General features: G+C 37.8%; 1 protein-coding gene across 3 annotated transcripts in view; it reads left to right on the top strand.

The window, feature by feature from the left end:
• TXNRD2 (thioredoxin reductase 2) overlaps positions 1–15273 on the top strand; it is a gene marked incomplete at its 5' end in the record, with an annotated part of 37205 nt that overhangs the window by 4213 nt on the left and 17719 nt on the right. For all 3 annotated transcript variants that reach the window (XM_082325196.1, XM_082325195.1, XM_082325197.1), the window contains 5 exons: positions 966–1028; positions 1557–1627; positions 6341–6360; positions 6739–6830; positions 9389–9563. In XM_082325196.1, the coding sequence (XP_082181322.1) occupies positions 966–1028; positions 1557–1627; positions 6341–6360; positions 6739–6830; positions 9389–9563 (421 nt within the window). The remainder of the gene's footprint in view (positions 1–965; positions 1029–1556; positions 1628–6340; positions 6361–6738; positions 6831–9388; positions 9564–15273) is intronic.

The following is a 15273-nucleotide window of genomic DNA, read 5'->3' as shown; positions in this document are numbered from 1 at the left end:
ATCGTACTTTTGCAAATTGCTTTAGGAATTCAGTATTGTTTTCGTGAGGGAGATTTGCATTTTCCACCTGGAGAAGATGTTTATGAGCTTGACTGTTGCCTACTGAGTCCCTAGCCTCTAACCTGTCAGTTAGATGCCATTACTTTTTTCTTTGCAGACGGAACTGCTGAGGCAAAAGATTTTTTTTTTTTTTTTTTTTTGGTCAGAGTCATACTGCTTTGCTAGATGCTTACACAGATGTAAAGAGGACCAACATCTCCTTATTACTCTGGGCATTAGATCAGTCTGAGATGTTTTCCTCCTTCAGATAAATTGTAAGGGTGCTTAGCTTTCTAATACAAAACTGTGTGTGGGAGGCAATTACACTGAATGCACAGCTTCAAGCACCTGGGTCATGTAACACACTGGTGGCCATTTCTGCATGTTTAACAGGAGACTGAACATGCGTTTTTAACACCTTTTTGAGGATCATTATATAATTAATATATTATATAATTAATAATATTAATACCAGCTTGAGAGAGCAGAAGTTGTTGGGGGTAGATGCCTAGCATTTTCTAAAAACGTGCCACTTTTGAGGTAGCTTAACTCCAGGCCTTAAAGACAGAATTCACGGGCTATGATCTCTGTGTGTTTTGTCCTAAGCAAAAATTGATTTTAAAAAGCTGCCATTTGTGCACAACTGTTGCTTCCAAGTAGTCATCAGACCCTTGTGCAGTATAGGAACAATTGTAAGCTTAATATTAAAACGAAAACTGTTAGAGAATGTGTAGGAGAAACTCCTGCATGTATCCGTTTATTTTATCTCCATCCTTTTTTTAATGCATTGCTGATTATTATGTCATATAAGTAGCAGATGGTAGTGCCAGCTTTGTCATTTATCACTCATTTGTACATAGATAAAATCTAAAGGCAGGTAAAAGGATTTCAAATGCTTGATTTTGATTTTGTATTTCTGTTTGTAGACTATTGTTACTGCAGAAAATATTGTCATTGCTACCGGAGGAAGACCAAAATATCCTACGCATGTAAGTTACACTTGCCATCTGACGACTCCAATGGCTTTACTGGTTTTGTTGCAAATAATAATGAATGTTTGGATGATAAAGAATGTAAATATAAAGTAACACATGAGAGATTTCTGTACTTGTGTCATGTGAAAAATTGTCTTTTATATAAAGCACAGGCTTTTCAGAAAAATATTTCCATAGAAAACAATTTGCATCAATTTAGTATGTGGATGTTGCTTGGAGCCGTCAGATAATTCAGGTTGGAAGGGATCTCTAGAGGTCATCTAGTTCAACCTCCTGCTCAGGGAGGCTGTGGTCAGCTATTGAGTCAGCTGTGAGGTCAGATCATGTTGCTCAGGGCTTTTTGCAGTCAGGTTTTGAAAATCTCCAAAGACAGAGACTGGATAATGTATCTGGGCAACCCAGATATATTCCCCTTGGTCTACTGGCTGTACTTCAGCTAATACAGCCCAAGTTGCTATTAGCTTGCTTTGCTGCCAGGACTTGCATTGTAGATTCAAGATCTTCTTACCTGTGTGTTCATAGGTGGCAGGTGCACTCGAGTATGGAATCACAAGTGATGATCTATTCTGGTTAAAAGAATCTCCTGGAAAAACGTAAGTTACCTTACCATGGCTTTAACAGATGCTGGCATTCATACTTTTTCTTTATGGCAAGGTGAAAAATGTTCAAAATTGCCTTTTATACACCAATTTTTCTGTCCTTCTGTTTTCCTTCTGAGAATTTGTTTTGTTATGCGTCAACATCACACCACCAACCTTCATTAGTAAGTAATAGATTCCCCCCCCCCCCATCTTATGAAATTCCCTTCTAAAATCAAATTAAATATGAATTTTCACCATCTTAGGTTAAGGTGACTCGTTTGCTGTAGCAATTATACATGGAAGTCACAAGAGGGCAGCATAAACTTAAACGAAGGCTGTACTGTCCCTATTCTTTGCTACGGGTGTATGTGAAATTGTGCTTCAATTAGGAGCGAAAATCCAACATAATTTTATGTTCTTATAAGTGGTGGCAGTTCTGATAACAAAATAAAATATGATGAGACAATTGGGTTACTTTTGCCTTTTCTTATGCTTTGGGAGCTCTTGTTTAACTGAAATACTACAAAATTGGTTTTAGTGGAGATCCTAAAATGCCATAGTCTTTTTGGGTTTTACAGCACATAGCACAGCAAGATTCTGAGTCAACACTGCACTACAGAACAATTTCCTGATGCGAATAATTGTGATAGGAAATGCACATTTGCTAGCATGAAAGTCAGATAATACTATTGTTTTCTTTTCTCTATTGAGCAATTCTAGAAAAAGCAAAGTATATATAAGAAAAAGAGACTTGAAACTGTAAGAGAAAATAGAGCTGCCATTCATGGCTGTGACTTTCTAATATAAAAAATGTACTGTGTTAAACTAAACATCAAATGGATCAACAAGGCTCCTTGGTACAGTTTGAAAAGGAAAGTAAACTGCTGTTGTTTGTAGTATATCAGTCACCTCTTGAATTTTGAGAGCATGATTTATGTGAGGAAGTTGTTTTTTTAAAAAACAAAACAAAACCACCAACCCCCCTCCCAAAAACTAAACATGAGATTTATCCCTGTAAGATTTTTCTGTGAAAATGTGGGTTTTGTCCCGTTGCTGCTAATGCAAGTTGTAACAGTGTAATGTGGGAGTCTAGTGTTTATATGTTGCATTCCTGAGATTTAGTCAAAATAAGCCTGCAGGGGCTACAGTAGCATTTCTGTGCTTTATCAGGCTGTGTCCTAGCAAATGAAGGAGGGAGTTGTTAAAGGTTTGTTTCTGTCGGATTTGTTTCTATTATAAATATTCCCAAGGTTCAGTTTAACACCTTTTGTTTTTAGTCTGAGCTGTGTTGTACTTATTCTTTCTTTTCTCCCTCTCCAAACGTACATATCAGCTACAAATTACATGCCTGGGGGTTATAGAACTGTCAGTCCTGCAGTTATTCATATTTAAAAAAAAAAAAGGCAAACCGTTAACCAACTTAAAAGTCCCTTAGATATACAAACCTTGTGAAGAAATTCTCGCTACTGAGATGAAGGGTTTTGGCAGAGTGAATTAGAAAAGATGTCTTGAAATATGTTCAGAATGAGTGAGAGATTGAGCAGGTGTGAAGGAGGTTAGGTTTCGCTTTCTTAACTTTTTTATTAGGCACTGACAATGCCCAGGAACCCTCTAGTTTGTAGAAGAAATTGCGAATAACGTGCTGCTGATACTATGAATGAGTGCCAGCTGGCATCTATTTTTCATCTAATGAAAAAGAAGAGCAAACATATGCCCAAATTACAGATATTCTCATTCTATTCCCTGTGAATCTCCAGTAGATACTTTTTTATGGGCAGCATGTGGCTTTTTGCAGCGCTTTCCAGGAGCTACGTGCTAAAAGAGGGGGTGATCATCCGTTCAGAGATGAATCAGATGCCCTCATGCTGGAAAAAATTATTTCCCACTGTGTTAAATTGTTTGTCAAACATAGACCCCAGACTAGCAGATTTTAATCTCTTTACCTCAACCTGTTCTCTGTACACCTTCAGAAGTTGTATGTTTTTATTATAGGATAGATGATATCTAGGGTCTTTGTGAGAAAACGTATGTTGTACTGACTCTGCAATCCCTGGAGCTCACCGAGCAGCAGCCCCCACGTCTGCGCTTTTTGGAAGTTTAAAAGCATCTTTGTTAGAACTGGGAGATGGTACAGATTGGTTTAGGGTAAGGTATAGGCCACAAGCTAGTGTTTCACCTGCTGTTTTGCTCTGCTCTGTTAGCACAGGATGGACTGTGTGAAGAGCTTTCCGAGCATTGGACTTGTTTCTCTCTTGCGGTGTGGTGCAAGAATAACTTTCCTAGGGATATGTGGCTACTCCGTGGCAGGGCCAAAAAGAGAAGCCAAATTTGCGGTCTGCAGAGCTCCATCATGCCTCTAACATTTGTTTTTAGTTGCTGTACATGTTCACATATAAAATATTTTAATTTTCTAAGGTTCTTGATGTCCTTCTGTGAAACACATTTCTGTCTTTGTAAGTGTGTATGCCAGTAGTTTTCCTGGTAACAGGGCGGAGGGAGGATCATTGCTTTGTCAATTTTAGTTGGGAGTTGATGAATGATAAATCCTCATAAAGAGACTGCAATGCATGCAGAACTTTGTGTTAGCCTTCAGTTTGTGTCTGTTTTTCCATGGACTGGAGGGTTTATGTTTATTTTGTGAAGCACCACACTAGCGTCTACTGCTTCAGCCAGGAATCAAGCAAAATGTAGAATACAAAACAGTGTGGGATGTGTAGGCTACAGGTTGATATTTGAAATGTGTTCCTTCTTGTGATCGGACTACTTTGAATTTTTACCTGTTTGGAGCATGTTTTGTCAAAATGGTTTTGCTTTGTTGCTTAGAGTTTTTGAATTAATGGAGGCACAGCTGCTGAGGGAAAAGGTCTTTATGTAATGGATTATTTCCATGCCACTGTTCTCTCTGCTGGCATTGTCGTTTGTGTTGCTAAAACTTTATCTTCCTCAAAACAGTCAAACAAGGTTGGATATGGATAAAAGAATATGATAAGGTTCTGTGACTTATGCTTATAATGCTTCTGCTTCCTTGCTTATCCTCCTAACTTTAAGTAACCTATTTAAACTCTGTGATTATGTGAGTTTGTATTTTGAGTTTTTGAAGTAAATTTCTAAAATTTCTAGCTTTCCAAAACGCAGTTAACAAGCTACTTCTTCTATACCCAAAAACCCAAAGTTATTTTCTTACCTTTTGAATATGGCAGTATGAGAGAGACCTGCTTTAAAAAACACCCAAAATAAACAGAAAAAATGTGCCAAATATTCAGGTGGGTTCTGAGTGTTGTGGTTTTGTCTTGTTGTTTTTTGATGAAAAGTTCTCTATAAAGCATGGGGATGAAAGTTCTTTATAAAGCATGTCTTTCCATACATGAAAGTCATAGTCAGAAAGAGCCTAACATTCTACACTGTTCTCAGAGTAACTAGAAATTTTGATCCCTAGTGATGCTTTATTTTTTTCCTAATTCAAAAACTTAACAAAAGACTTTGTTGTAAGTGGAAATACGATGTGGGGTGCATCTCCAAACTGTGTGATTTTAACAATCTGCATAACACGTGAGCAGCAAGGGAATGCGAGCGCAGCCTGTCCAGCAGCTGAGTGTCAGCGACTGGCTGGTTGGACCCGCCTTTACCTCCAGAACAGTGGCGGAGCGTTCTGCCTTTTGCGTACCCAGCAGACGCAGGGACCGGAGGAGGTGGCCAGAAGGGAGAGGATGGCTGCAGCGTATAGGGCATCTGGGGACAGGCATGGAAACTGCTGTGCTGGAGAGCTGGTACACCTCATAAATTTAAAGCGTTGATGGACAGCTTTAGTGCTATTCTTGGTTGAAAGGGTGTGAAATATGAGGAGAGATGGGAGCTGGAGTTTTATTTCAGATCTAAAATGGATGTATTTGGTAAATACTAGTCTAGGTAAATCTATTAAACGGATTTTCTGTAACAGCTTATACAGACTTTTAAAGACAGGAAAGGCAAATATTTGGCATTTGGATAAATCAGCTGATGAAAAAGCAGATGCTTATAAATCAAAATGAAATTTAGCAATGAATGAAATCTTATATTGGGAACTGTAATCTGCTTGACAGGAAGATGATGAATTTCAAATGTGCTTAACTTCTGATTATGTTAAGTTTTCTTAAAAATAATTAAAAATATATATTTAGTAATTAAGATACCTCTAGAAATTTTGAGATGTACTTGAGTGCCCACAAGACTGCTGCATGTCTGTACGTTCATATGTTGCCTGCTGTCTCAGAGGCAATGGTGCCGAGAGGCCCTGTACAGATGAGGCATCAGTACAACAGGCACTGGGGGAAAAACCTGTCGGTGTCCGCTCCAGACGGTTCCAACGGAGGTACGTCACAGAGCACAATTGAAATACTTGTGATGCCTCTTAGCCTTGCTGGTTTCTCTGAGTTTTTCATGGCTTTCTTCACTTTGTCTTTCAGAGTATGTGTTTAAATGTCTCTTTAGAATATAAAAGCAATTTCTTATGTCTTATAAGCCTGTTCTTTTTTTATTCTGTTAATAAAATAAGTCCACATGTTACAGTGTTGTCTTTGTTGGAGTTGACAAGCCACGCTCTTTCTTCCCAGCTAGCAACATCAGATCCACTCCTCAAACCTGTAATTTTGTAACTATACATATTTCATAAAATAATGTTTTGGTTGTGCAGAAATATGCACAAGCTCATTCCACTGCTTTATTCTTTTGTTTCTTTTTATGTAACAGGTTGGTTGTTGGAGCCAGCTGTATCCTTTGAAAAAGCTGTGATGATTTATGATTGTAAGCAGCATAGCTGTCTTTCCTATGAAAGCTCAATTTTCAGAATTCCTTTGCCCATGCCCTGTAGTAGAGTTAGTAATAGAATAGTAATAGTTTCTATGCAGTAGCATCATGGGAATTAAGGTCAGCTGAGGATAAATTCTCAGGATCTTAAAAACAACGTTATCTACGAGGAAAATATTCTAAGGCTTTGGAGTTTTATTCTATGGAATAAAAGCAAGCTAAAGATGTCTGTGTGAGGAGAACTTGATACCTTTAGGTAAAAAGCCCACTTGTATACTACCCTTTTATATTGCATTTATATGAAATCATTGTTTATATTTCCTTAACTGATGCTTCACAAGATGTTTCACTTGAGTGTGCTGGTTTCCTAACGGGCATTGGGTTGGACACTACAGTCATGATGAGAAGTATCCCACTTCGTGGGTTTGATCAGGTGAGTACGGGATATCTCCTTATATATCAAATATATTTAAAAGTATATTTGATTATTTTTGTGTCCTAAAGAAAAAGTGTCGTTGGCTTCTCCAAACATTTCCTAGTATGTGCTTTCTGAAGAGAAACTAAATAAACATTAGCTTTTGTTTTCCTATCATATCTCTTGATACTGTACTCAGAAAAGTAAATCTTTTTTTTTCCTCCTGCTTAATTGAAAACAAGGTTGAAAAGGTTGGGTAGCAGGGGAGGGATTTATGCCACTGCTAAGAACATTAGACAATCTCTTTAAAATAATCCTGAATTTCTAGGAGTTACAGATAATGATTTTTAAAATAAATTATTGGACTTAACATGAAGTAGTTCAATGTGGAGTTCATTATGATGAATATAAATAAATCACTAAGCTGAAAGTTTGTCATGACATAGGAACTGGAAATCTTGACCTTACCATTTTCAAAACAGTGGTGGTTATAACTAGGTAAAAAACCCCCGGTGATTTCAGTGGAACTATCATCCCTAAGCTGGAGAAAATTAAAAGCAAAAACTTTGAGGCAGGGAAATTTAAAGAGAAAAAACTGTGTTTCAAAATTGGGAAAGATTTTGAGGAGTTCTATTTAAAAGTATAAGTGGTCACGATTGTGCTGACAAAACAGAAAATAGTTTTGGCCAGAAACCCATTCCTGTATAAAGAGAATAAAAACAATTAGAAATAACAATGAGAAAAGACAGCAACAACCAAAAAAAAGGTTTTATATAGGATTTGTGCAAAAAGTATAACTGCTTAAAGACGCAGTAGAAGGTAGTATAGCAGATTTAGGTTAAAGACAAGTTACTGGATCCAGTAAAGGTGTTACTTGGATGTGAGTTTGTAGCCTCTGTTCTACAGGTTAGATGATCTCTTTGATGGCCTGATAGTCCTTTTGGTCTCTAGATCTGTAGGGAGAGTATGTTAAAGGTGACTGTGAATCTTCAGTCCCTGCAAGATTTGATGCTAACAGTACTTCGAAGGAAAAGTTTCTGTAGTGTAAAACAGTGAGAGGGTTCTGGGTTTTCACTCACACGCGCAGTGAATGTTTTCTTTGAAGTTTCCACCAGATTTTCTTCTCAGGCAGATAACTTTGGAAAGTGTCAGCCTTAAGAATGAAGACTGTGTCAAGTTAATCACTTGACAATAGTGTTTTCAGAATGGGAATGAATGCACATTAACTTAATTCTTCCTGGTATCATGAATTAGGATTTTTTTTTTTAATGCTTAATTGCAATAGTACAAACCATTTACAGGCCAAAGTTGATGAAAGAGTGATAGAACTATGGGCTGGTTTTTAGGAACTTCTTTGCACACACAGTGTGTAGGAAAATTACTTTCATGTGTAACAGCACGGTTTTTGAAGAGGCAGTATTGCCGTTAGAAGCAGCAGTGACAAGTACCACTGCAAGTAGTGACAGCTCCTGGTTGCATGCCAGCCACTCCCACTTTGAAGTGGCTTCCTTAAAACTAGTGGTATGTGTACCCGAGTTTGCAAAACATGGTATAAGAATGTGTCTTGGGATTTGCACTCATCATTGAAGAAATCTACACCTGTAGCAGCATGAGATCTGAGCAAGCAGGGAATAGTGCTAAGAGTGTGTGTGTGTGGCACTTCATAAAGCACTTACAGTAGGGCTTTCTCCGAGAACTTGATCCTTTGTAGGCGGGAGGAGCACAATGGACATTTCAAAGTTAAAGTATTAATAGAGATAAAATAACTACATTCAGTCTGTAGCCACATTGAGTCTGATGGAAACTGGTTAGTGAGCTATTGTGTTTCTGAAGAGATATAACCCTGCTGTTGCCCTCATATTAGGTAATATCAATTTTGAAAATAGTTTTGTAAGCCAAGAGCTTGCATGTAGTTTTTCTGTGTGAGTGGTTTTGTGATAATATCCTTTAAGTAATAAACATATTCTTTGACAAAGTGCAACCAGAATTACTGCAGTCAAGAGCAATGACATCTTTGGATAAACCTGTCAATGTGACACTTCACTACTTGACTGTGGTGTGGCATTATTTCAAACAGGCTCTTAGGACAAAAGCATTATTTCCTTTTTGTAGTAGAACTTTCCAGGAAACCTTAGTGATTCATAGTCATTGCAGAGAAATGACAGGTGACATGGCAAAGGGAAATATTTTTCTTCCTTAGCTTTATGAAAGTACTTAATTCTCATCAAGCTGCCAGAAAATGGTAATTATGGTACTGTTAAATTGAATATGCTCTAGATGCTATTTTTGTATAAGCATCAAATGATTTAAAAGCAACCTGTTTATTCATATACTATTTTACTTTTTTGAAAATAATTTGAGTGTTCAGAGGTAGATGTCTCTTGGAATGGAGTTGCAGGTCATAGTGGCTCAATAAATTATAGTGTGTTGACAAAGCATAGTAACTAAGTGACAAAGAATGTTTGAAATGCACAGTGTATTTACTGGATTTTCATGAACACGGCTGAAGGAGCATTTTACGTTAAAAAGGTCATATATCTCAGAATAAACAAATTTTTTTTCCCCCTGCTCAACAGCAAATGGCATCTTTAGTAACTGAGCACATGGAATCTCATGGCACAAAATTTTTAAAGAGGTGTTTCCCAACCAAAGTTGAAAAATTGGAGAACAACAGATTGCAAGTCACCTGGAAAAATACTGATCTGGGCACAGAAGAAACGGATTCCTTTGACACAGTGATGTGGGCAGTAGGTAAACTTGATTATCTTAACATTTATTTGCAATGCTTTCCATTCTGAAAATGAAGTCTTCTCATCATGTTGCAAGGGGCCAAACAGCCTTGTCCTTTTTTTTTTTTTTATATTAAATATTTAGTGACCTAAACATTGATAGGTTTTTAATTCTTTTCTTGCATGCCTGACTTGTTCACTTACAGTCTAAAAACACATGAAAGTTACAGTGAATGGAAGAAATCCGTGGTAACTACTTTTGCATGGCTTGCAATAAATGGGAGACCATTTAGTCTTCCTCACATTTACTAGAGAGTGAGACCATGAATTCCAGCAACCTCTGTGGTGCAGGTAGTATTCTCTAAGTCCGTACTCTTGACTTATTTATGAAGCTATTCACTACAAGTTCCTATTTATCCTGTTCAAGAGGCTACCATTTCTTCTAGGAATTTTTCTAAACTGCACTGCTTAAGTTTGTTACTGCAGCCATCGTCCAATTCAGAGAAAGTGAAGTAATTGTCCCTAAAAATCCGAGCTCATTGCAGGGAATCTTGGAATGTTAGAGCTTTTTGAAATCTGTTTAGGAACTTTCATGTATCTCGGACTCCTCAGAACTGAGATATGATGCCTAAGTCAGAGTAAATCAGTTTAAAAGAATTTTGTGACAAATGGCTATGAGCATAATCACCAGAAATGGGAATTAAATCTATTTTTTGTCTCCTTTGAGTCAAATGCTACTTCTTGTAAGGATTAACACGCTAAATGATGTATGGTACAAGGCTCCAGCCCGCAGGAATGAACATACTCTTTCTGCGTTGCCTCCCCAAGCTGCTAGTTTGTTGCTGTTATGAGTTGGCCCTCAATTGCTATATTGGTTCAGAGGGACTGCATGCCCACCGGAATAGGAGACCTCTTGTCTTCTGTGCTTATAAAGCTTTGTGAATATCTGGAATTCTAGATAAATAATGGATGGCTAAAGGTAGTAGTGATATTTGGCAAGCAGGTGATATCTGGCGAACAAAGTAAATAGGCTTAAACTTACTGCCCAAGAAATCTGTTTTGATGCAGAGGAACGATCAGTTTTACTAGCAGCTTTAGCAATTCCTTTTACTACTTCATTTTTATGCTATTCTTTTTATCTGACACTACTGTTTTAGCGTAGTGGGGAAGCATTACTTTTTCATTTGTTGATAACAGATAAAGTTCTTGTGGTCGTAGAATAGATCCGTTACAGGAAACAGGAACAGATCATTTACAGCATTTTGTATTTTGCCCAGTGGATTAAATCTGTTGTCCTGTTGTTCCTTTCCCCTGGTTAAGTCAGCTTTATATCTTCCTAATAACCCAAAACAGAGAGCAGGTTGTGTGCTGTGACAAACATTTTCTTTTGCTTACTGTGATTACTATTCTCTTAGAAATGTAATGGGCTTCTATAAATTGGGGAAACAGCCTATAATAATGGATTGTGCTCACCAGAACCAATCAAAGACCCTAGTGCTTGCCAAGAGCAAAAAAGGGTCATGCTATCTGGAGATGTGACAATCCTGGAAACTGTAGAATAATATTCATGAGGTGAGATGAAAATGTTTCCAAAAAGTGGGTTTCTAAATGCTGTATTTAATTTTTCTCAAGCTTTCTGGTAAAAGTACACTGAGGAGCAGTCACATCTGTGAAATGTCATGTCAATTTGTTTACTTTTGTCCAAGATGGCAAAAAGAGCTATTAAATCAAAATAATACGAAAAAAAATCTTGGTTTAGTGTTAATTATAATGGAATAAGATTGCATGATACACTATTGCAACTCAGTTGTAATGTGACTCCATTCACTATTTTCATACAGAGGAACAACATGTATTCTAATTTTTGTCATAGATTTGAGTTACAATCCATATTTAGAAACTGCAAAATGAACAGTTTGAGGCTTTGGGGTTTTTTGTGTTGACTTTTTTTTGTGTTCGAGTTGGCAGTCCACTCTTAAGGATTAACCCCATTAATAGTTAAAGCTGGTTAATTGATGTGCAGTCGGCATGATTCATTGTTTTGCTCTGTATCAACACACCCACACCAGGTGTCTCAGATAATAGTCTGGGAAACTTGGTAGTGTTGAGGATTTCCTGTCTGCAGATGTGCCAGTTACAATACTGATTGAAGAAAGTCAGCTTGTAGAGTTAGTTAAAGAGCAGCCGCTATTGTTAACTAATTGTAGCCTGAATTACAGTAAATATTTCCTTGATTTTTGTAAGCACGTTGTGGATGTTAAAGGTATTTACTGACAGTGGGACATAGTTTGAGTTTGGTAAGCTACAGTATTATCTCTTACTGTAAGCCTTTTGAAAAAAAATTACATTGCGTTTCTATGAAGAGTTTTGTTTATCTTTGGGAATGTGTAATTTTCTGCTTGTATGGGTAAGCTAATAAAAGCAGGCACAATGCTCTCTGCTTTTCTAGCAGCTTTTTTGAACCAGTCAAAATATTTGAGGCAAAACAAAATCTCGTTTTGATACTTTTTAATGTAATTTAAAGGTTTCAGTCCACAGCTTTTGTAGGTAACTGTTATGGGCCTGTGCTACCTTGCTGAGTGACTATGCTGTTATATTCCAGATCAGTGAAACAGCTCTTTCTTGGCCTTTATTTGATTCTACCTGTCTAGTCCTGTGATGTCCTTCTGTCTCTTACTAGTACTCTGTCTTCTGCTTTTGTGAGAATTCTCCTGAAATGATAAGCTTTTGAGGTGTTTTTTTTTTTTTCTTTCAATATGGAACCAATACACTTTTAATATTCTATAGTATTCCCCCTGCCCCTAAAGACACAAAAAAAAAATGTGTATGTTAGGTGCCTAATACACCTGAGCTACAAAGCAATGGTAAGTACAGATTGAATACAGGGTCTTCATCCAAAGAAAAGGGTAGAGATTGACACCTTTATAAACAAAGGCAACTGCTGAGCTGCAGGGCAATGTTGCAGGAGATCAGGCTTTGTAGAGTGGGTTTGGTTCAGCTATTGCAGGACTGAAGCCTGTGGATTGAGTGCTGCAGCTGCAACGTAGATTATACATAAAAGGAATTGGTGAGTAGTATTGCCATTTGAATTTGCAATAGATGGCGAAAGATCACTGCTGTAACTGGAATTGGATTATTCACAAAGTCCTTACAAAAAGATACTGAGTTACTACATATCTAATGGGGTCTTACTGTGTAGAGGAGCAACACTGTTGATGATTAAACTAAGCAGGTGTTTATAAAATATCCTGGAATGAGTTTGACAGAGAAAGTGAGGTAGTGTGCTAGTAAATTGTTAACAGAGAGAGCAAGGACCAGCAGCAGATTTTAAGTTCAGCTTTACAGAAGGAGTTTTCTCCCTGATGAGAGCAGTGGAACAACCATTCTCAAGTTCCTTTGCATTCATAAACTTAGAGGAAAGCCACTGTGTCTTTGAAATAATATCGTCTTTGCTATAAAAAGGAAATATAACTTTAGCTCAGTGTAAAGCTGAACAGGTATCAGGTGTTGCACATCATGTGCTATCAAGCATATTGTCCTTTGTGTCAGACTGGATGCTTGGCAGATTTATTTTGTAGTGCAGTAAAATAAGGTCCTTGCTGTTCAATATCAAGAAAGGGTTAAGTATGTAACTTCTTTTTAATAGTAGTTTTCTTCAAGTTTCTTAATAGCAGTAGTTTTCTTCTTTCTTACAACCAAATCAGTTTGGATTAACTAAGAAAACAGAAATTTTATTTGGAGATTTTCCTTGAAAAGTCCCATATGGTAAAATATTGCTGTGATCTACTGTGAGCATATCTCTGCCAGCCCCTATAGAAAAGGGGATGGGCTTTAGATTCGTCTTTGCAAACAAAATCTTGCCATCCAGTTTTTAACCTTTGAACTATTCAGTGAAAAATAATGCACCTTGGTTGATCTCAGAAAACTGTTAGTGCTAATGAGATGTGGTTTGCTGAGGCTCTGGGTCTTTGCTCTGAACTTCCCGTGTCTCTTTTTCATTAATTTTAATTCATTACTGTCTTGGTAAGATGTGGTTTCTGCAGTCCTAATGAAAATTGTCATTCCTGTTACATCGGCAAGTGCTTTTAGGGTTTTTCCCAATATCTAGTTTTAATGACATTCAGTCAGACTTTATTCAACAGGGCTATTTTTAACATGCTAGTAATTTGTTTGCATTGACAGAGGCCTGGATGGTACTTTTTCCTTTTGTTTAACCCACCCATAAACTTTGAGTGTAACTCTTACTTTGCGCTACTTATTTTACCAGCTTGTAACTACAAAAATCACTTCTTCCTGTTGAGAAGTTAGATGCTAGGCTGTGCCGCTGATCTGTGTGTGAGAGAACATTTTGGATTCAGAACTATAAGGTGCTGTTTGATTGATAGGTGATGGCTAGCTGTTACCTGAATGGTGGTATAAACAGATTGAAAAATGGTGGAAAATGCTCCAAAGTAATGTCATGAAACCAGTATAATTACTGTGACATTTTCTACAGAATACAGGTTCTGTTCACCCAAAAGCGTCTGGGAGATTGAAGCCAATGACCTCAGTTGGGAATGGTGGTTGGGTACTGTTTTTTTGAGACTGCAAAGCCATCCTTTAAGGGCATACAAAACCTTTGGTTAAAGCAAGCTTAGTGTGGAAGAATTAATGTAAAGGTGAACTGCAGCTTGCTTCTCAGAAAATGTTTCCAGCCCGCCTTACCTTGTAGAGGACCTTGAGAACAAAACAAATAGGATTGTTAGAAGTCTGCCCCATGCTGTACGGTTTTCATTTGGTTGCATGTCACTTGGAGTTACTTGGTGGTGGTGTTTGGGTAGGACCAAAGCGACATGTCTGCAGACGCAGGTGACTTCAGATGTACAGGGGATGGTGATGGCCAGGTGTTTACTGCTTGCACCATGGCTGCCACAAGCTCTCTGCTGAGATGACTCCTCTGTGTAATGAGTATTACTGGTCAATGCTACACGGAATAGTACAGCCTAGCTGACTTGGCAAAGAACCAGTTACTGCCTTAGCACCAACTAAGGGTCAGATTTTTTTCAAATTGTGGTAGGCATGCTGAAAGTTTATCAGTAATGAATGAAATGTTGGTGTATGCTGCCATCAATGTGGTAAGGGTTCTGAACTTTTTTTTTTACCTTAGTTAATCTTACTGTAGTCAATATTTTCTTGTCATCTGAACATAGGTACACTGAACTGGTCTTCATTAGTGATTATCAGCTGGCTATGTTTTAGGGAACACCTTGTGGGTTTTGAGGAGGGATTTGAAGGAGGAAAGGGTAGTGGTCTTGAAACTAATTTGGGGAGTATGTCAGGCACCCAGAGCAAGATGAGAGAGAGTGCCAAGACCGGGAACACAAATGAGAATTTTAAGGTCAAACTGCGGTCGGATTGGGTAAAGTTTTGAAGTGATGTGTCAAAATGTCCATGTATAGGGAAGAAGTGCAGAAGACTATTGGGCTTAAGTTTTATGCCTGAAGAACCATCCTGTCACTCTGCAGTATCATCACAGTGGCAATGCTCGGTTGGCTCTAGTTTGGATTTTTCAAATGCTGGGGGGCAAACAGACATTCCAGCTTCTGTGATTAAGAAACTGCAGAAGACCCATTATAAAATTCTGCTGTCAGCCGCACCTTTATCACCCTGGGAAATCTTACTGTATGCAAGAGTGTGCTGTCACTCATTTGCTTGACTATGCCTATGGTTTCTTCTCAGTTTAGCTGCTTCAG

This window comes from Platalea leucorodia (assembly GCF_965183815.1).
Source record: "Platalea leucorodia genome assembly, chromosome: 12".
In the NCBI taxonomy this organism is placed as follows: Eukaryota; Metazoa; Chordata; class Aves; order Pelecaniformes; family Threskiornithidae; genus Platalea; species Platalea leucorodia.
The sequence above is the reverse complement of the archived record's forward strand: the minus strand, read 5'-3'. Positions and strand labels throughout refer to the sequence as shown.